The sequence below is a fragment of the Solea senegalensis genome, linkage group LG2 (assembly GCF_019176455.1).
Source record: "Solea senegalensis isolate Sse05_10M linkage group LG2, IFAPA_SoseM_1, whole genome shotgun sequence".
Lineage (NCBI taxonomy): Eukaryota > Metazoa > Chordata > Actinopteri > Pleuronectiformes > Soleidae > Solea > Solea senegalensis.
In genome coordinates this window covers 35714012-35735785 of record NC_058022.1, presented here as the reverse complement: position 1 = coordinate 35735785, position 21774 = coordinate 35714012, and the positions used below count along the sequence as shown (strand labels likewise).

The 21774-nt window shown below is 42.7% G+C and overlaps 1 protein-coding gene across 5 annotated transcripts in view; it reads left to right on the top strand.

Annotated features, from left to right (window-relative positions):
- agap1 (ArfGAP with GTPase domain, ankyrin repeat and PH domain 1) overlaps positions 1-21774 on the top strand; it is a 99435-nt gene that overhangs the window by 44276 nt on the left and 33385 nt on the right. For all 5 annotated transcript variants that reach the window (XM_044012374.1, XM_044012366.1, XM_044012347.1 and 2 more), the window contains 5 exons: positions 3709-3836; positions 4355-4510; positions 5143-5235; positions 15952-16056; positions 21109-21277. In XM_044012374.1, the coding sequence (XP_043868309.1) occupies positions 3709-3836; positions 4355-4510; positions 5143-5235; positions 15952-16056; positions 21109-21277 (651 nt within the window). The remainder of the gene's footprint in view (positions 1-3708; positions 3837-4354; positions 4511-5142; positions 5236-15951; positions 16057-21108; positions 21278-21774) is intronic.

Sequence of the window (21774 nt, the reverse complement as noted above, 5' to 3'; positions counted from 1 at the left end):
CTCCACGTGTGTGTGTGTGTGTTAAGTGTTGTTATAATGTTATTATGTGTGTGTGCATGAGTTGTATATACATTTTATTGTCTCACCTGTAGATTTTCAAACTAAAAGCCTACTCACATGACACTTAACTTAAAAAATAACCCGTTTTGTTATTTTCACAGAGAAATTTCAAAATAAAATCACCAGAGCTGTAAGAATACATATATAAGTGTATTTTAGTGCATTTTAAGCACATTATAAGTCTAAAATAGTCTTAGTTTTATTTAATTTCCTTCATTTTTGGTGGTGGTATAAGAAGTGGGGGCGGGGCTTTAATTACGTCATTTATATGATCATAACGGAGACGAGCAGGAAACACTGCTTTACACTAATTTGACTGGATTTGTGTGGGGGGCGTGACATCATCGTCTGTTTAAAAAAAAAAACAGAACTTTTATTTTGAAGTTAATTTCCCAATCAATACATTGATCATGTGACATCGCAAAACAATGAAGAATGTTCAACATTAGAGGTGAAATGATTAGACGATTGATCGATCGATCGTCGAGAAATATTGATGGAGAAATAATCAAATTATTAAAATATATAGTTTTATTTGTGTGTGTTTGTGTGTGTGTGTGTGTCATGTAATTAGCTGTAATAGGAAGTGAAGTCTGGTCCAGTCAGGGGAGTGACCTCTGTGTGAGGGATGTTTGGGGGGAGGAGGGAGGGAGAAAGAGCCGCGCTCCCTCGTCCATCAGCGCGCTAATTTAATTAGCCTGATTGTACTGACACACACACACACACACACACACACAGTGTCTACCTCTCTGCTCTTCTTCATTCTTTCTAATCCACGTTTTTGTTAGCGCTGCCTAACGAGCTGAGATAACCTCGCTCACTTACAGATGTAAAAAAAGAAAAGAAAACAACAACTCAAATACTAATCTGCTAAAACACATTTTTGCATTTTACATAAAGGCCCAGGACACTAGATGGCCAGTGTGACACCCATTTTGTCATAAAATTCAAAAGAAAAATGTCTTAAACATCAGTTTACATGTGGGAACCACTCACTCTCCCACACCAAACCCCATAGAGAAAATCAGTGATTTTAACATCACAGCACACAGGAGTTGTTGATCCACTGCTGCCTCCATCACTAAGTTCTAATGTCTTATTTTGTTAATTCGGCATTTAAAAATCCTGCATTTTGATTTACTTCAGTGACACAAAGTGACCACGCGAGGCAGCAGTAGACCAGCAGCTCCTGTGTCCCCGCGAGCTAAAATCACTGATTTTCTCTATGGGGTTTGGTGTGGGAGAGTGAGTGGCTGACAAACGTGAGTTTCCTGTTGGAAAAGTCTGTCTGACAGTGAGATAAAGACGTGAACATGATCTTTAGACATCATAGACTTAAATCAAAAACATGTTTGATTCTTTAAAAATGAGTGACTGTGTCGTCCACTGTGTTTCGACTTTAAATAGAGAAAGGCAGCAGAGTGGGCAGAATCACCTTCCTCCCCCCTCCTCTCCCCCTTTGTCTCACCCGCTGCTGGTTGGTGCAGCCCCGTCATAAATCTGACGTTTCCATTAGAAGAAAATGGCAGCTTCTCACAGCAGAACTGAGATTGATGGACAAAGTTAAATTGCATTAACCGTGCAGTTTAAATATTTAGCGCGGCCTTATCATAACTGTTCTTAACACTTAAATGTAAAATACAGCCTGCCAGGTGCAGCGCGGACCTTCACATCGCCGTCACTCGCTCCGGCGACAGTGACGATGATGATGGCGGTGGTCGTCGTGGTTGTGGCGTTCAGGCTCACGACGAAGGAGTTAAGACTTTAGCGACTCCATTATCTCTGTTCCAATAAACACGGGGCCCTGTTTCGTTCGCCCGCACATGAAACCGTTGTTTTAATTGGGCTCGTTAAAGCCTCCAGCTTCGTTAATGAGGAGCGCGGCGTCGTAAACATTTACCTCCAGGTGACACAGAGCCGAGCCAAGGGCAGCGACTCTCTCACACACACAGGCGCAGGAAAGACTTCACCACGTCACATTCTGCTGCTGCTGCTGCTGCAGACTGACATCCTGACCTCGTCATGAGGCTTTAAACAACCAAGAACAACAAAAACTGCAGCCAACGCCCCCTAGCTCATACACTCTGCTACTGCATCAGGAAGTAAGTTAAAGTTCCAGAGAAAATCCTGATCGTGAGTCTGATTCCGATCCTCAAACTATTTATTTTCCTGATTCTAAACCTAGTCCGATCCTGATTCTGATCCTTATTCTGAATTTGAATCTGCTTCTGACGAGATTCTGAAATCGAGTCTGATTCTCATCCTGAGTTTATCCTGAACTTGAATCTTAATCTGAATTTAAATCTGCTTCTCATTTTCTGAGTCTGAGTTTGATCCAGATTCTTATCTTGATTCTGGTCCTGAACTTGAATGTGAACATGCAAATCTGAATCCAGATCTGTTCCCTAACCTTCAGATTCAGACACTGATCCTCAGTTACGTGACCTTTAACCCTGAAGCATGCTAAACTAACTTCAGAGGGTGACTCTGCTCAGAACAGAACGTTGATCTTAAATTCATGATGCTCGAGCTTGTGCCGCCTGTGAGATGCAGTAACCCTCCAGATCAGCAGGTGGCGACGATTCATATTCCTTGATAAAGAGTGCGAAGAGTGTTCGCTTAGCTTTAAAGTCTTGAAAACCACTTGATTCTACAGTTAATAAAACAATGTTGACTGAACCAATTTCAAAATTAAAGTTCTTTAAAGAGGTGGAGACCAAAAACAGAGATAAAAGAAGAAGACGCTGGACTAACATTAAATTATCAGATGACACAGTCATGAGTATAGAAGTAAACAAATACGTGTTTGTTTGTTTGTTTGTTTGTTTGTTACAACAAATGTGATGCGACAAAACGATGGAGTGGCTGAAAATCCACATCAGTCCTAATAATGCTGAGCTCAGCCTCCTCATTCTGTTCTTCATCTGTCCTGCCGCGCACACACACACACACACACACGCCCTCATCCATCAGCCGCAGTGATTATTCTCCCATCATTAGACTGAAGGGGAGGACGGCGTCGGTCGCATCAGGAGCAAAAAGGTCCTCGGTGTCAATCAATGACTCCTCCCCCCCACCCTTTACCAGCAGCCAATCACATGGCAGCTTTGCTAATTGCATCGATCAGCAGCAGTGGACTGATGATGATCAGAGTGTGGACGCAGAAGTTTACTGAAGTTTCCTCCGCACGTTAAAAGAACGTGGACAACAGGAGGAAAAATAAAAGTGGTTCACGCTGTAAAACGTTTTCCTCCACATGATTTTTACTGCCCTGGTTTTATTTTACTGCACAAGCGCCGCTGCTCAATAAAACACACGGACGCCGCTTTTACGAGTCTGTGTGTGAGAAGTTTTCTCTCTTATTTTGAAAGTCCTTTTGTGTTTTTTTGTTCATATATTAGTTTCCAGAGACAGCAGAGGTGATCTGGAACTTTGAAAAAAAAAAAGGGCCCTTAAATCCACTTGAATATAAATTCACTTGTACTTTTTAATTGTCATTTACCTTGGTGTCATCAAATGTCAAACACTCTCTCTTCAAAAACTGACTGATTTCCCTTCCACTGACTTGTCTTTATTGATTTACTTTATTAACTTTATGGCAACGAAGCGGTAAAATGTAATAAGTCATTGTTTTTGTTTGTGTTTCAGTCGCTCAGAAGATCGTCGCCACCAGGAAGAAGCAGCAGTTGTCCATCGGCCCGTGCAAGTCCCTCCCAAACTCTCCCAGCCACTCGTCCGTCTGCTCCACGCAAGTGTCGGCCGTCCACATTCCCCAGGTCAGAGGTCACTCACGCCCTCGCATCCTCCTCAGGGAACGTCGCATTAGAGGGATCTCTAATCTTATTCACATAAGATGTTACTTGAAAGCTCTGGGAAAGACTTTTATTTTTGTAAATGTGATGTTTCCTTTCCTGTCAGAGAACACACACATACGGACACACACACACACACACACACACACACACACACACACACACTCCCGCCCTGTGCGGCTACAGGCCGTTAAGCCCTTCGATCCCGTCCGTCAATCCTCCATTGATTTCTCATTAAAAAGCCATCGCTCAGCATGTCGCGGCGGCGCCGACGCCTCGCCCCCCGGGAGTCGTGTTTATCTTCCCGACGCCTCCGCACATCAGCCCCACACTGCATCTTTAACCCTCTCTGATTACTGTCAAGTGCTCGCCGCCGCCGCGCTGCACCTTCAACACGCCGCAAACAATGAAAGACATTTCTGCTTTTATTTTGAAAATCTCATGTGAATCATGTGTTTTCTGTTATGTATTTTCGTCCCCAGACGAGTAACGGCGGCGGCAGCTTGAGCGACTATTCGTCGTCGGTGCCGTCCACGCCGAGCACGAGCCAGAAGGAACTCCGCATCGACGTTCCTCAGACCACCAACACGCCGACGCCCGTCAGGAAGCAGTCCAAGCGCCGGTCCAACCTCTTCACCGTGAGTCTGTCCATACCACATGTGAAGACAAACTGGTTTCCAGACCACAAGTCTGTCTACACCACATGTGAACACAAACTGGTTTACAAGGAGAAAGCAGGAGGGAAAGACTTAATGAGGACCCTAATCTGCATTTGAGTCTAATCCAGAGTCTAATTCTGGTTCATATTTTGATCTTGATTCTAGTTTTAATGCTGATTCAGATTCTAGGTCTTTGAGTCAGAACTAGAACCTGGTTTTGGTTCTGTTTCTAATTCTAATCCAGAGTCTGTTTTCTGTATATTAGTCCTGATTCTAATCCTGATCTTGATTGTGATTCTGATACTGAGTCTTGAACCCTGTTTCTGGTTTAGATTCTGATCCTAATTCTACATGGTGGTGTCAGTAATCATCAATTAATTTGGATTAAACTGGATTATTAGCAGTCTGTGTAAACAGTGAAGATGTCTGTAGTCCTGAGTTAATGTGGATTATTAGAGTTGTGTGTGTAAATGGTTAAACTGGATTAATCCGCATTATAAACTGTATGTGTGTTTGTGGTTACATTGGATCAAAGTGGATTATTATTATATATGTGTGTGGTGGTGGTGATGATGAGGATGATGATGAAGGTGTCCGTCTCTCGTCCTCAGTCCAGGAAAGCGAGTGAGCCGGACAAAGAGAAGAAAGGTCTGGAAGCTCGGGCCGACAGCATTGGCAGCGGCCGAGCCATCCCCATCAAACAGGTGAGACTCTCACTTCCTGTCTGTCACATGACACTTCCTGTCTGTCGCATGACACTTCCTCCAGCGCCGGCACCGGTGCTATGGCCTTGATTAACGCTGACATCACACACTTGACATCAATTAGAGTGAGAGGCTCTCCTGGGCCGAGAGAGCACATCATTAGGAGAGAGGAGAGATTCCACTCTCACTCTTTCTCTTCTTTTATTTCCTCCTCCTCTCCCTCTGTTGGTCCACTTCATGTTCCTCTCTCCTCCTCCTTCTCCTCCTCTCCCTCTGTTGGTCCACTTCACGTTCCTCTGTCCTCCTCCTCCTCCTCTCCCTCTGTTGGTCCACTTCATGTCTCCTCCTCCTCCTCCTCCTCCCTCTGCTGGTGTGTCCTCTTCCTCTCCTCCTCCTTCTCCTCCTCTCCCTCTGTTGGTCCACTTCACGTTCCTCTCAAAGCCGCTCTGGTTTTTTCCTCCTGAGCTCTGTGATGTCGGCGCTGGCTGCGGCGGCGTGTTACAGACATGAAAGGAGTTGAAGGATGAAGGGGAAGAGCGAGCAGAGAGAGAGGAAACATGGCCTCGTCCCCGCTGTGATGTAAAGAGAGAGAGAGAGAGAGAGAGAGGAACCTGAATTAGCTCTTAATCTGTGACAAACACGGGCCTCCATGTTAGAGCAGCAGAGAGAGGTAATCAGGTAATTAGCCAGCGCTAATCGTCGCCTCTCGTGTCGACGCCGCTTCCTCGTTAGTAAACTCCTAATGAACAAATGGCATCTGTGATTAGGGGCCGCCTCGCCAGGAGAGAGAGTGGGCGAGAGACATAGAGAGACACTGACAGTAGCAGTGAGAGGGAGGCGTGCGCTGCTGTTTAGGTTTAAACTCTCGGTTTCAGGAACGACCCCGCTGCGTCGCCACAGCGGAGACGACGGTAATTGCTGCTGAACGGCGCCGCTGTCGTTGTGTGATGACGTTTCCTCGGCTTCTTCTTCTTCTGTGGTGCTAATGCAGCGGTGGGGCTCAGTGGGCGGAGTCCGGTGTTCCTGTTTCCTTAATTAGCTCCAAGTGTCTTTGTATCCTCATTGACCTTTAGATTTTAACAAAAGACTGAATAAATAATAATTCCATCTAAGTTTGTGAACCACTCACTCTCCCACACCAAAGTCCATAGAGAAAATCAGTGATTTTAGCTCACAGGGACACAGGAGCTGCTGGTCTACTGCTGCCTCGTGTGGTCACTTTGTGTCACTGAGGTAAATCTGAACAAAGGATTTCAAATGCCGAATTGACAAAATAAGACATCTGAACTTAGTGATGGAGGCAACAGTGGATCAACAGCTCCTGTGTGCTGTGATGTTAGAATCCCTGATTTTCTCTATGGGGTTTGGTGTGGGAGAGTGAGTGGTTTATAAACTTAAGTTTCCTGTCGTAAAAAGTGAGATGAAGACGTCAACACGTTCTGAAGACATCATAGACGGAACAACAGCACAAAAAAATCTAAACTAGCCATTTGAACTAAGTTTATTAAAATGTGATTACATCAAAAAACATTTTCACCTCAGGTGATTTTTTTTTTTCTCTCTCTGCTCAAATCGTCCAAAACCTGCTCAACAAAAGTCCCTGCTGATCACAGTCATGCTAATAAAACCACACACACACACACACACCGAGGGAGTGATGTGCAGATGAAAGCAGAAGAGGCAGCGCTGTGAGGCACGGCCTCCTCCTGTTGTATTTTTTGGAAGTGGATGTTAATTGATTTGATGGTTCCCTGTGGTCGCTCTCGCCTCGTCTCTCTGTGTCGACGACGGGCTCAGCACACTGCAGACCTGCTGCCTAATTAGACTGTGTGTGTGTGTGTGTGTGTGTGTGTTTTACAAAGACTGTTAAAAGAGAGATTGCACTTCACATTCAAGGTTCAACTACCTTTTCCCCATTAACGCTCTATTTGCACTTGATTTTTCTGTGTGTGTGTGTGTGTGTGTCCTCCCACCCATCAGCACTGTGTTCACGCTTGTTTTTAATGAGACACTGCTCTGTCCCTCGTTTCACTGACATGAACTCGACCAGACATTTGTAACACACCGCACAAACCACACACACCACATCAGCTATTATCATTATCATTATTAACGATACAACAATTGTTTTTATTGCATACATACAAACATTCATTGAATTTGGCGTCAATGCTGCACAGATTTAACCCACCGAAAAACACAATGAAATTATTTTCAATTATGTTCTCTACACAAGAAAAAACTGATTTTAGTCACTTAACAAAAGACTCCATATACTAAAATATACATCAGCTTAAGTCTATGATGTCTTAAGAATATATTTCACGTCTTTATCTCACTGTTTTAGACACTTTTCCAATAGGAAACTGAAGTTTGTAAACCACTCACTCTCCCACACCAAAGCCCACAGAGAAAATCAGTGATTTTAACATCACAGCACACATTGTTGATCCACTGCTGCCTCCATCACTAAGTTCAAATGTCTTATTCTGTGACTTCGTCATTTGAACTCCTTTGTTTGGATTTACCGTAGTGACACAAAGTGACCACACGAGGCAGCAGTGGACCAGCAGCTCCTGTGTCCCTGTGAGCTAAAATCACGGATTTTCTCTATGGACTTTGGTGTGGGAGAGTTTGAAAAGTCTGTCTCTCACTCACACACAGGTGTGTGTGTGTGTGTGTGTGTGTAAAACACACTGCTCCTGTGTCGGTAAACGTTGGTTCACGCTGTTTATGTGTGTGACATGTGTGTAAATATAAGTGGAAACACGCCTCGTCCTCATTACCACTGGCAGACACTTTTCCATGGCCTGTGTTTTAATGAGCGCTGGACGAAGGCGTTTCCTCCTCTCTAACAGAGATGAGCGGCGTCACCTCGAGTGGCAGAGAGTCACAGTGAGAGTCGCTCTAATGAGACGAGGAGCTCAGTCCATGAACAAGTGGTTTAAACACTCACATGCTCACAGGAGGAGGAAGGAGCATTTAGGTCTTGAAGCTGTAAAAACTCTGTTGTTACAGGTTGTGTTCCTGTGTTCAGTGTGTGTGTGTAATCTGATGTACAGTGGTGTTGTCGTGGTGAGGAACCCGACGTCGTTGCTGCTAATCTCTGTGGCAGATGTCGGACTGTGTTTGGTCATCGTCGCTGTCGTCAGTGGTCGGTTAACGGGTTGATGAAGATGTTTGTGGTGTTTGACGTGGAGAAAGAAGAGACTTCTTGTTATTGATATTATGTGTCGTGTCGTCTCACACGTGTCATTTAATCCACAAAGAATTTAGATTTTCTCTATGGGCTTATGTGTGAGAGAGTGTGTGGTTTACAAAGGTGTGCAATATTAAAAACACCTGCACTATCACATGACAAAAAATAAATAAATGTTAAAAATATCTCTATATTTTTTTCCAGAATCTTTAATCTAAGAAAATAAGAATATTTGTGAAATGTCCCTTTAAAGACACATGTTTGTCGTGTTTATTCTAAATGGAGAGTGTGTTGAAGGACACCTGTGTTGATGCGCTGGAGCAGGAAACACATGTGGAGTGAGACCTCCTGCTCTCAGGAAACTCTTCTTCTTCCTCTTCTTCTTCGTCTTCTCCTCGCGGAGGCTTTGTTTACAGAGGCTGTTGACGGCGCCGGGCTCCTCCGACATCTGCTCCACGCCGCTAATTAGCCGATAATTACCGGAGAGAGGCAGAGGCTCGGCCCGTGTCGCTGCCGAGCGTCTGACCGAGGCACTTTGAAAACCAACAGTCTGACAAATTAATTTCCTCCGAGCCGCTGGGACACAGACGCACAGCAGCCGAGGAGCTCGATCTCTTCTTCTTCTTCTTCTTCTTCTTCTTCTTCTTCTTCTTCTCTACCTTTATTTACTCGACTCGCAGTCGATCACAAGCTCAAGGCCAAACACAGAGAACAGGAAACAAGTCTGTGGAATCAGAATCTGATCTGAAGACACTGCACTCAGAATCCTGCTCTCATTAAAACCTTAATTCAACTCAAAAGAGAGGAAATTAAAAATAAATGTTCTGTTCCACGTCGAACCCAAACTAACCCTCACACGTGACAGAATCACTTATTAAGCACCAGTTTATTTTCATTCCATTCGTCATTTCATTTTATTTTTTACACCTTTAACTCCGTTTTCTATCATAATAAATGAAGTCAAGCACCTAAAAAGGTGTTTGCACCAGTATTGGTACAAATCACTTTGTAAGAGAATAAAATAATGTTAAAAAGCACCTGTAGTTTTCTTCACGCAGTGTTTTCGATATTGTGAATGTAACTTAAAAACAGTCGGATTTTATTTGAATGTAAACCAGAGTTTCATCGTTTATAAATGAATTCAAATCACAATGAAAGAATCAGCATTTTTTGCCCTTTTCACAACATTTTAAGTAATAAAAGTTTAAAATATTACATAGACTTTTTAAAGCCTTTTTTAAAAATTGTCAGATTTAAAATAGATTTTTTAAATATAAAAATGCCTCAACACCTTCTTCTCCTCAAGACTTCTCTCTCCTCGCTATGTCGACGATGTTGCTCTTAGGTTTTATTAAATTCACACAAAGCAAACTCTGACTGTTGTGGGACGATTGAAGCGTCAAAGCCCATAGTGTAAACCAGTGATTTTAACATCACACACACAGGAGTTGTTGAGCCACTGCTGCCTCCATCACTAATTTCTAATGTCTTATTTTGTAAAATTCGGCCTGTGAAAGCATTTGTTCAGATTTACTACAGTGACACAAAGTGACCACACGAGGCAGCAGTAGACCAGCAGCCCCTGTGTCCCTGTGAGCTAAAATCACTGATTTTCTCTGTGGGACAGTTTGAATCGTATTCTCTGGATTATTGCGGCGGTTCCAACTGCCTGTTGCAATGTCGCAGACGAGCGTGTGGACGACTGGTTTTGACAAGTCTCCTCCTCCTCCTCCTCGTTGCCCCCCCCCGGGCGGCGGGCGGCTCTGTGCGGAGTTAAATTGGATGGTTAATTCGGGCGTTATTTACCCTGTAATTCATTAAGCGCGGCCGCGCCATTGGCAGCGGGCAGGCTGTAATTTCACGCTCCGCAATAAAAGATGTCTCATAATCTGCTTCATTTAGCAGCCAAAGAATTTAATGAAATTAACTGCAGCCCTAATTAAGACGGTGAATATTAAAGACCTGCTATCAAGGCTTTAACGAGGGCGACGCGATCCGCCTTCCACGCGATTGGAAAAATATCATCTCCCTGGGAGAGAGAGGTTGTCACCGCTCGCAGCCATTTTGGCCATGATGACATTTTTGTCATGCACACTAACCTCTGCAAATGAGGTTTCCTGGAGGACGGGGACACGGGGGGGGAGTGGGAGGGGGTCGTCTCCCTTTTTTAGTTTGAGAAATAATTAAAAGAACGAACACACGCGTCAATCAAAGAGCATTTTTAGATCACGCTCATTACTCTGAGTGGTTTGTGTTTGTTTCCCTCAGCTCGCTGTGGAAGTGTCCCTGTGGACACTTTGTTGTCTCACGCCACATCTGTGTGTGTGTGTGGACACACTGACCCACAGACGAGTGTCGTCTCCACTTCCTCTCTCTCTCTGTGTGTGTGTGTGTGAGCGAGCGAGCGATGAGGGGTTTTACTCTCTAATGAGTGGAGACTGCTGAAGTCAGGTTTGGATAATTGAGTTTATAATTAATTACCCAGAACTCTTATCAGATAAATCAGCTCCTTCTTCTTCTTCTTCTTCTTCTTCTTCTGTGGTGTTTTATTTGATGTGCTCCTCTGTCCTCTGACCTTCAGCGTCCTTGTCTCGTGGACATCGCTGACCTTGACGTGAACCTTCATTAGTTTGTCCTTCTGTCGCCTGTAACACACACACTCTGATCAGAACGTGGATTTTAATGAAAGCTTCTGTGTGAAACGAGGAAGTGATCCACGCGTCACTTTCATCAAAACAAACCTGGAGAATGGCACCAATTATCTGCTCGGTCCTAAGTCTGGATTTAAACGCCACCGTTTCCATCACTGTCCTGCAATAAAACTGCTGCTCTTTATATAAGGAGTGTATTTTGTATGCTGTTAGAGAATAGTAGTCATTTATTTTTATCATTTTCCTTTAGTAAAATATTGAACTGGAGTCAGCATTAAAATGAAATGAAGTTGGATATCTTACATGAAGTGTTCATTTGTACAAGGGCTGCAGTGTTTATTCGATTGTTAATCGATGATTCAATTCAATTCGTCATCAACTATTTTGATCATCGATTCATCGTTTTTTTCTGTGTTTTTTTAACAATGAGTACAAGCTTTCAGCTTCTTAAATGTGAATATTTTCTGTTTTCTTTGTTCCAGTTGACATTTAAAAAAGACATATTTTTGTTTGTTTGTTAAACACTGATCGACATTTTTCAACTACGTTCCCTTAAGTCGTGGCTCTAATTTGTACTTTTAATAGTTAAAGGGAAAACTAAGGGGAGAAATTAGCTTGTAAATGGAATTTAAAGAAGAAAAAGTGACCCTTATTCAGACAAAATATTGACATTAATAGAATACAGGAGCTCCGCCCACTGCCTTTTATGCTCAGATATGCTCAGACATCGTCGGCATTTTTGACTCCAGAGCTGCAGCTAACGATTACTCTGTTATCATTTCCAGTGTTTGTCAAACCTGGAAATGATGACGTTCTAAAGTGTCTTTGTTTTTGTCCACAAACCGAAAATGATTCACTTTTAGTGATTTCTTTGTTCATATGGAGCAAAGACACCTGAAAATATTCACATTTAAGAAGCTGAAACAATCAGAAATCTGTCATTGACGATTCATTTAGTAATCGAGTAATAATCGAGTAATTGTTTCAACTCTACTTTGTGATGTTTTCAGCTCCTACTCTTCTGTCAGGTCGAGTATTCAGAAATATTCAATTCTTCCTCAAACAGTTGAACTTTTCTGTTCTTACGTTGTTTGTTAAAGCTTATGAAGTGAGAACCTTGAGTTCCGCAGACTCTGAAGAGAATTGTGATGAATGTGCTTTCAGCAGTGAGATCTCGCTCGTGGACACAGACCAAACGTCTCTGTCCTCTGTCCTGTCCTGTGTGTGTGTGTGTGTGTGTGTGACGATGATGGATGACCCCCGCGTATCGCGGCTCACCGTCCGTCCGGCCGCCTCTCTCTCGCCTCAGCTCTGTGCAGGAAGTGACACGTGTGATTTAACCTGCCGCCTCTCCGGAGACGTGGGAGAACAAAAGAGCCACGGCCTGGTCCGCGCCAGCGTCCACGTCTTGTCCTCCTCACTGTCAGGGCCTTTAACACAGCCCGGGAGAGCCCATTGTCTGAGGGAATAGGGGTGGTGATGGAGTGATTAGAGAGTAGATTAGCGCGTATCGATGGAAACAGCCTCAGAGAACGTTCTTTCTTCTGGTGTTTGATTCTCACAAAGGAACGCGATTCCACTTTCGTTTTTACGAAACTTAACGACAAAAGAGAAAGTCGTAAAGATTTGAGTCATTTTTATTTTACTCTTCCTTCATGGTCCGACTGACGCGCTCTTTAGTCACGAACCCCCAGGTACGAGCGTCGTCTAACGAATGACTCCATCTCCCTCCGCTTTTTCCCCCGTAGCCGCCGACCTTTTCTTAAGCACCGCACCGCGATTCGTCACCGAGGCCGAGAAGAGAAACGGTGACAGGGGGAGTTCTGTGTGTCTCTGGGTCACTGAAACTCACCCACAGACGTCTTTGGTTCCTCGGTTTAAAAGAAGAGCTCATGGGCGCCCTCGGATGTTTTCAGATGCCTAACAAATGACTTCTCCGTCTCACGCACACTCCTCCCCCGAGCTCGCGACCTTTTCCCCGGCACTACCTCGCCATACTTCACCGGGGCGGAGGAGTGCGTCAGGGCGGCGAGTCAGAGAGCAGATATGAGCGTGTATTTATCTGCACACATCTATTTTCCCTTGTGGAGACCTTGTGAGCTGTCATGGCTGCCACCCCCCGTCCTGAAGGTAAAATAAGAGGCGACGCTCACACATACACTTCTCTGTGTGTGTGTGTGTGTGTGTGTGTGTGTGTGAGGCCCGGGGAGGTGAATAATGAAAGATAGCACCCATCAGCGAAGCTTCGACGCAGCGTTCAATTAGCCTTTCCCCAGGTGCAAACTGATCACTTGTCATCCTCAGGATGGATGAGCAGAATTAATTCCCTGACGTCTCCCTCCCCAAAATCCCAGGTTTGGACAGAAAAGTGTAAGAAATATCGTCTCCACAGCCGCGCAGAGCTCAGAGCTGCGGTGATGGAGATCAAACGTCCTCCTCTTTCACTCTGCTGTAAAAAAAATATGCTTCACATTCTCTAAAAGTGGAAAGTTTTGACATTTAAAAAAAGGTTTAAGGTGGAAAACTCTGTTTACAGTCTGCGATAGCTTAATATATATGTTCACGTCTTCATTTCACTGTTGGACACACTTTTACACCATGAAACGGAAGTTTGTGAACCACTCACTCTCCCACACCAAAGCCCATAGAGAAAATCAGTGATTTTAACATCACAGCACGCAGGAGTTGTTGATCCACTGCTGCCTCCATCACTAAGTTCACGTCTTATTTTTTTTAAATTCTGAGTTTGAAATCCTTCGTTCAGATTTACCTCAGTGACACAAAGTGACCACACGAGGCAGCAGTAGACCAGCAGCTCCTGTGTCACTGATTTTCTCTATGGGCTTTGGTGTGGGAGAGTCAGCGCTGACTTTGATGGACAGAAATGTCCAAATGAGGTGAAACTGGAGACGTTTAAGTAAAATTGGCTTCTTGATGGATCAGAATCGAACAGATCCGAGGCAACGTAAACTGGAAACATGTTGCCTCTCTCTTTCTCTCTCTCTCAGTAATGGATGATCAGCTGCTCTGACAGCTGCACGGCTGCCGGCAGCTTTCACTTCACAGCAGCAGGAAGCTCGTCAAGTCGTGTTTAGCACGCCGTGGGGAACCTGTTAACACACACACACACACACACACACACTGCTGTGTGTTACTGCCTCATGATCATGAGCTGAGATTAAAGGATTCAGCGCAGCAGCAGCAGCAGCAGTGTTAGTGTTAGTGACCTGAAGCTGCTGCTGCTGCTGCTGCTGCTGCTGCTGCTGCTGCTGCTGCGGGTCTTCACCTCTCTACCTTCATGTCAGAAGGTCATGACCCCAGAGCTCGTCCCCCAACCTCTGTGCGAACACAAACACCTTCCTTTTTTAAAAGCGTGTCACGTCCTGAGAGATAAATGACTGTCACTGCAGTTATTGGTGATTAATCACAGACATTGATCTGAAATAAAATGGCTACATTTAGGACCTCTGACCTCTGGGTCAGTGGACGACCCCGCTGTACCTCCTGATCCACAGCAGGAATGCTTTTATCTGTAGTTTTGTTCTTTTGAATTTTGGGCAGTTTCATGATTTCAAGCCTTGTCATCTTTAATTTAAAGTAATCACAGAAAAAAATGTCTTGTGCTTATTGATTTTTAAACTTCATGTCGTAGCAAACGTCGCCTCTCTGTCAGTCTGAAGCGTCTTCCCGTCGTCGCATGTCGACACTAATTACACTCGACGTGCCGTCAGTCACCACCCGCGGCTGTGGCGAGGGTCACTGTGGTCACGCCGCCGCGTCTTTCCTCGCCACCACTGAGCGCGTTAATGAAAGCTGTAGCCCCCCCCGCTGTGTTCACGGCCGGACTCTATTAACTTCCTGTGTCGCGGCGTTAATGTGGTCGAGGTCCAGTGAGGTGACACGCGTGGCAGCACGGCTGTAATTGCTAATCAGTGGACAGTTTTATTCCACGCTCTCCCTCGCCTTCTCTCTTTCTGATCCTTCTCTCTTTCTGATCCTTCTCTCTCCCCCTCTCCCTCTCTCTCTCTCTCTCCTCTAATGAGTCCAGTGCAAATGAAGTGTGGGCGGGCGAACGGTCGCTCGGCCTAAACGCTCAGTCAGCCGCAGCTGATGTGCGTAGGAGAGAGAGAGAGAGAGTTAAAGAGAAAGAAAAGAGAATTAAACAAGTGATTATTTCTCTCTTTGGCTGTTTCTGAGTCTTCCGGCTCGGCTGCTGATCTGAGGCCACGTCAAACTGTTGTTCTCTTATTTAATCGCTGCTGCTCTTCCTCCCAGCTCGTCATCATCGCTCCACACAGGAAAAAAGAAAGTTTTTACAAACAGTGAGAGAGAGAATGAGAGCACTGTTTACTTTCTCTCGCAAAACATGTTAGGTATATTCACGTATGATTTTAAAGCTGCGATCGCACCAGATGTTATGTTGACGATATATACGTTAAATCACTGCTAAGGTCTGAGTAGACGTCGATATCTTTGCTGGAATATGCAAGATTGGAAAGTTCAACATTTCTCGAACTCTTATCACACACTGAAAACTATTTTGTGCAAATTTATTGGTGGAAATGTTTGTGTTGTAAGCATCTGCTTTAAAACCTTTACCTGAAGTGTGTATACATGTTTTGTTTCTTTTTATTTACATGAATACAAATGTGATAACACAGACGGCTGCCACCTGCTGTCCTGGAGGGTTATTGCATCTCACACGTGTACTTTGTGGTCTGTTCTGTGCGGTTTTTTTTTTGTGTAGTAAGCTTTTAAATGTGATATAACTCCATAAAGCAATGCCAATAATGGTCATAGAAGCAGAGGTCAAGTGTCTGTGTTGACGTGTTTTTTTTGTCTTTGTTTTGGTGTCGCACCTCGCAGGGGATGTTGCTGAAGAGAAGCGGCAAATCGCTCAACAAGGAGTGGAAGAAGAAGTATGTGACGCTGTGTGACAACGGACTGCTCACCTACCACCCGAGTCTGCATGTAAGAGACACACACACACACACACACACACACACACACACGCGTTACAAACCCTCTATAACTGACTCCAGCTCTGTCACCAGATCTTCATTCTCCTCTTCTTCTGTGTCTGCTTCACACACACACACACTCTCTCTCTCTCTCTCTCTCTCTCTCTCTCTCTCTCTCTCTCTCTCTCTCTCTCTCTCTCTCTCTCTCTCACACACACATACACACACACACACACACACACACCGTTGATGGCTTGTGTATTAATTAGGACTCGTCATCTGTTTGCACACGCTGGCGTTGATGATGTGAATATCAGCTGTAATGTCTCTGCTAATTGTCACGGCTCTGTGCCCGGTTGGCACAATATCCTGCAACAACACTGCTTTATTATCACACACACACACACACACACACAACTGATTTTTCATTGATAGTTTTTTGTGTGTGTGACGTTAGAAAAGTGACTTTAAATCAACAATGTAAAATTGTCCTCAGATTTCAGTTTGGACACCACCTGACTGTCATTCATAAAATGGAATTACGTTAAGTTCCTGCTCTAATTTTAACCTCCGTCAATCCTCACACAAAGTCTGAACCTTCAAATATAAGAGGTCATTTTCAAAAATACTTTGTGTTTTTCAATAGTTTCTACATCCTAAAAATATTAAAAACAATCACACATCACAATAAAGTTGTCCCTTTAAAAAAAACACTGCTTTGAAATCAGTTACATTTTATATAAAAAAAAAATGTCCACAAATATCACACGTTATAAAAGTGTCCACACTTTATGGAAATATTTATAAACTGTTTATGAAAACATCCACACTACATAAAAATGTCCATCCTTTATGAGAATATTTTAGAAATGATTCACGCTTTGTGAAAATATCACCCTTTATGACAATATACAAAATATCCACACTGTATGAAAACATCTACACTAAAAAAAATGTCCACCTTTTATTTTAGAAAATATCTACATAATATAAAAAGGTCGATACTAATTGAATATATTCATATGTTTTTTAAAAACTAAAAAAATCCTTCAAAAAAAAGTCCACACCTATTTTATAAAATTCTTCACACATTTTTGTCATCTTAATTTTCATAAAAGGTCCTGCCTTATAAAAAGTTCAACTTAATGTAAAATAAAAACTTTATTTTAACTTAAACTTCATGAAAACAACCATACTTTATCTAAAATGTTTTCACTTCACAAATATGTCAAAATGTTTAACAAATGTCCACCCTTATCACTCTAATAAAAAACATCCACACCACGTGAAAATATCCACACTTACCAAAATGTCCACACTTAAACATTAAATTTATATTTATTTTTTAATTAAAATGATCCCAGTTTTCTCGTTTGATGTGAGTTTGTTTGTGGATCAGCTCACAAGAAACTGAATCCACATAAAATCAGCAGCTCCTGAACCCGGGGGATCGGTGGGTTTGAGGCAGTGCAGCCAGTGGTTGTGGGTTTGATTCCCAGTGGAGTCGCCTCACGCTTGAGATGTTTCCACACGTCCATCAGAGATGAAAACAGCTGATGCAGTAAATTAGTGTAAAAACTCATCACTTAACACATCAACACACAAACACACACACACAAACCCTCCGGCACCGAAAAACCAGGTTTAAGTCGGCGTCTGCAGCTCCAGCGCCAATTAGCGTGTTTGCGGAGGCTAATCGAATGAAAGTCAATCAACGCCGCTAATTGCTCGACTATGTGCAAAGAAATCACATTAATGTCGCTAATTAAGTGGACGGCAATGGATGCCAGTGAGGAGATACTGTAAAGAGAAGAAGAAGAAGATCGGACAAAAAAAGAAGAAGCGATAGACGAATTAACGTCCTCTCGTTCCTGGTGAGAGACGAGTTTTCATCATCGTTGCATCAAACAGATTTATTTTTATAAAACTGTCTTTTTATGTAAAAATAATATTATTATCATTGAATTATTAAAAACAGTCAAACGTAGTGAATCTAACAAGTTAAAGTGGGTAAATTAGACGTAACGTCTTAGGGATTGAAACAAAAATCAACTTTCAACGTTCACACTGTCAGAAAATGTCTACAACCGGTGAAAATGTCTGCCTTCATAGAAAAAAAGTCCACTTTAATGATTTAAAAAAATTGTTTGTGCAAACATCTGTACTTCATTCAATTTAAAAAGTCCATTTTTATTAAGAATTGAACGCTAAAAAAAGTCTATCCACACTTAATAAAACATCCACACCGTGTGAAAATGTCTGCACCTCATACAAATGTTCACATTTTAAATAAAACAGTAAAATATCTACATTTTCCCCCCATAAAAATGTACACACGTAAAGAAGTTTTCAGCAAACCTTTTTGAAATGATCCACACTTAATAAAAACATCTACACTTTGATGAAAACAAACACAAATCAACAATACAAACATTATCGCGTTAAAAATAACATAAAGGCCTGAAATCATGAGAATTTGAATTCAGTTTATAAACAATGACAATAAATACATTTGTTTATAACAGTTATGAAGAAGAAAGTGAACCTGAGTCTAAACACATGTTTCATATTTGTCTTTTTCACATTTTTGAAGCTGATCAGAACTAGAGTTTGACTTCCTGTTTCCATGACGACCATAAGCTCCTTTAAACACCTACAACTGAGTCCTTTTTTATCCTCTGATACACGTTCTTCATCATCTCCTCGTCCTCCTCATCGCGCCGTGGACGCTCTCGCTCCGTATGGATTCATTTTTCCCTGCGTGTCAGCGAATTTAGCTTCCTCTTCATGTCGCATTTTTCACACACACACACACACATCGCTGAAACACACTTCATTTCTTTGACACTCATAATTTGATACACAGATTCATTTTCTCGTGACACACACACACACACACACACACACACCACCTGCTGTTGGTGATGGTGGACACACACATCCGTCCTGGACGTGGCTGCGCGGCGTGAACGATCGGGCCGATGATGAAAGCTCTCCAATGCAAATGGAGACTCAATTACTGTGGTCAATCTGTTGGAGGGTGTGTGTGTGTGTGTGTGTGTGTGGCGCTTACCCAGCAGGCCGTGCGCTCGAGGACTCTCCGGTGGCTTGTTAAGACGCCGTTGAGAGCACTTGGCTTTGAATTGGCCTTTTGTCAGCGGAGCTGCCAGAGGGAGGCGGAGTGTGTGTGAGAGTGTGTAAGTGTGTGTGTGTGTGTGTGTGTGTGTGTGCGCGCGTGCGCTCTTGTACTGTTGTGAGGACCAATGAGTGGTTTAGTTTCGTCTCGTGTTTATCTGAGGTGAAGGTTAATGAATGTTCCTCGCAGGTTCACATGTTTAAGTAACTGAATCTCGTTTTCTTCACATTTGTACACGTATGTTCATTTGCACACGTGACATCATCACACATCAGGCTTTTAACGCACTTATAAACTGAAAGCAAATCAAGAATGAGAGGAAAACCCTTGGAAAATGTCAGATTTGAAAACAAAGTCAAAAACAAGATTCCAACATTTTCAAAGTTTCAACCCCTTACAAGTGTGCACACTTTTTGAAAACATCCACACTTAATAATAATGTTCACTTTTTATTAGCTCATTTTTAATTAAAAAATCCACTTTATGATAAAACTTTTTGAAAACATCTGTTCTCAATAAAGCAATCCACACTTAATGAAAATGTCTATAACAAAAAGAGTAATCCCTACTTTTCTCAAATTAATACAATTATGCACACTCTAAGAAAACTTCCACACTAAATAATGTCCACACTTTTACATGCTTGTAAAATTTTTGTCTGCACGTTTTCAGAATGTCAGCTTTAAATTCTGCTACACTCAATAATATCCACACCTTTCTAAAAAATGTCCACATTTTCGGAAAGTGTCCACTCTGAGAACAGTCTGCTCTCAACAAAAGTGTGCACGCTTTATGAAAACATCCACACTTGTCAAATGTCGTCGGTTTGTACGTTCACACTTTCTGTGTCAGCGTCAAATAGTCTACAGTTACCTGTCCAGTTACCAAATGTCCAAACATCCACACTAAAATAGAGCTGAAACAATTAATCGATGAATCGATTATTAATCCATTACTAAATTAATCGACAACTATTTTGATAATCGATTAATCGGTTCGAAGCTTTTTTCATGATTAAAACTTGATTTTCGATAGTTTAAGCTTCTTAAATGTGAGTATTTTCTTCATTTCTTTGCTCTGAATAACAAAGAAATCATTAAAAGTGAATCATTTTGGTTTGTGTACAAAACAAGACATTTGAAAACATCATCATTTCCTGGTTTGACAAACACTGATCAACATTTTTTAAGGTTTCATGGAGAAAATAATCAACAGATTAATCGATTATGAAAATAATCGTTAGTTGCAGCTCTACACTAAATAAAATGAATCCACACTTCTTGAAAATGTCAACACTCTTTGGTGACGTCCACACTTAAATGAACCCGTCCTCACAAAGATAGAAGAACTTGTCTCACACTGAGCTGCGGTCGTGTTAATCCGTCCCTGCGGGGGGCGTCAGCTTTGTTTCTCCTGCTCTTCTTTATGTTGAAGAGGACGTCGACCTCCCACAATGCCTTGCTCCTCGCAGGTCACCGCCAACACTCCACCCGCCTCAGAGGGGCGGGGACAGGACGGATTTAACAAGCGCCTCTTGTCCGTCATTAACACTTTACTAGAGAGAGAGTTCATCTTCAGGGGTCGAGCGAGGCGTCTGGCGGCGGCCGAACACGGGCGGAGCCAATCAGAGCCCGAGTGTTGGGCCACTTCAGCGCCGCTTTGAAGGATTAACGCGGATTTGTTTCCTCTGTGCGGTTTTAGATTGGAGACATTTATTGTCCAGAATAATCCCCTGACACACACACACACACACACACACACACACACACACACACAGATCGAATGTCGTGTCTTTGTTTAAAAATGTTTCTACGACTCGTGAAATGATGACACCGTAAAATAAAGATGAAGCAAACATTGTCAGCTGCTTGTCTTTAATCTCTCCGTCTCCGTGTCTCTGTGTGGACGTTGTTGTTGTTGTTGCAGGACTACATGCAGAACGTCCACGGGAAGGAGATCGACTTGCTGAGGACCACGGTGAAGGTTCCGGGGAAGAGGCCGCCGCGTGCCATCTCCACCTGCCCAGCCGTCCCCGCCCCCAAAACCAACGGGCTGACCAAAGACATGAGCAGCCTGCAGCTGGGACAGAATCCAGGTGAGACGCCATCACATCACACCTGTATTTACCTTAAATGTCCCCATAATCCAAGATCTCACAAATAAAACCTGCTATACCTGCAGATTATGTCAAAGTTTGGATTAATTCATGTTTTTTTTACACGTATAATGCAATAAAAGCACTTTCTTTTTTTTTGAGACCGAAAAACTACCAAAATTTACCTCCTATTTAAAAACTTCAGACTTCCTGTTTCACACTATAGTTCCAAGACAAAAACAGACATTAATAGAGATTATTCAGTGATTTAACTTGAATAAAACAAACACATATAAAGTGAATTATTACCAAATAGAGTAAAAATAAAAGCCTGTATAAAATCACATAAATCTGATCAATTTAAAGAAGGGTTCATTGATATATAACCCATCCACTCTTTTGATCATCAATTCATCTTTTTCTGTGTGTGAGATTTTCTTTTTTCTCTTTTATAAAAATGTTTAAATGAAGCAAACATCGAATCATAATTATCAAAA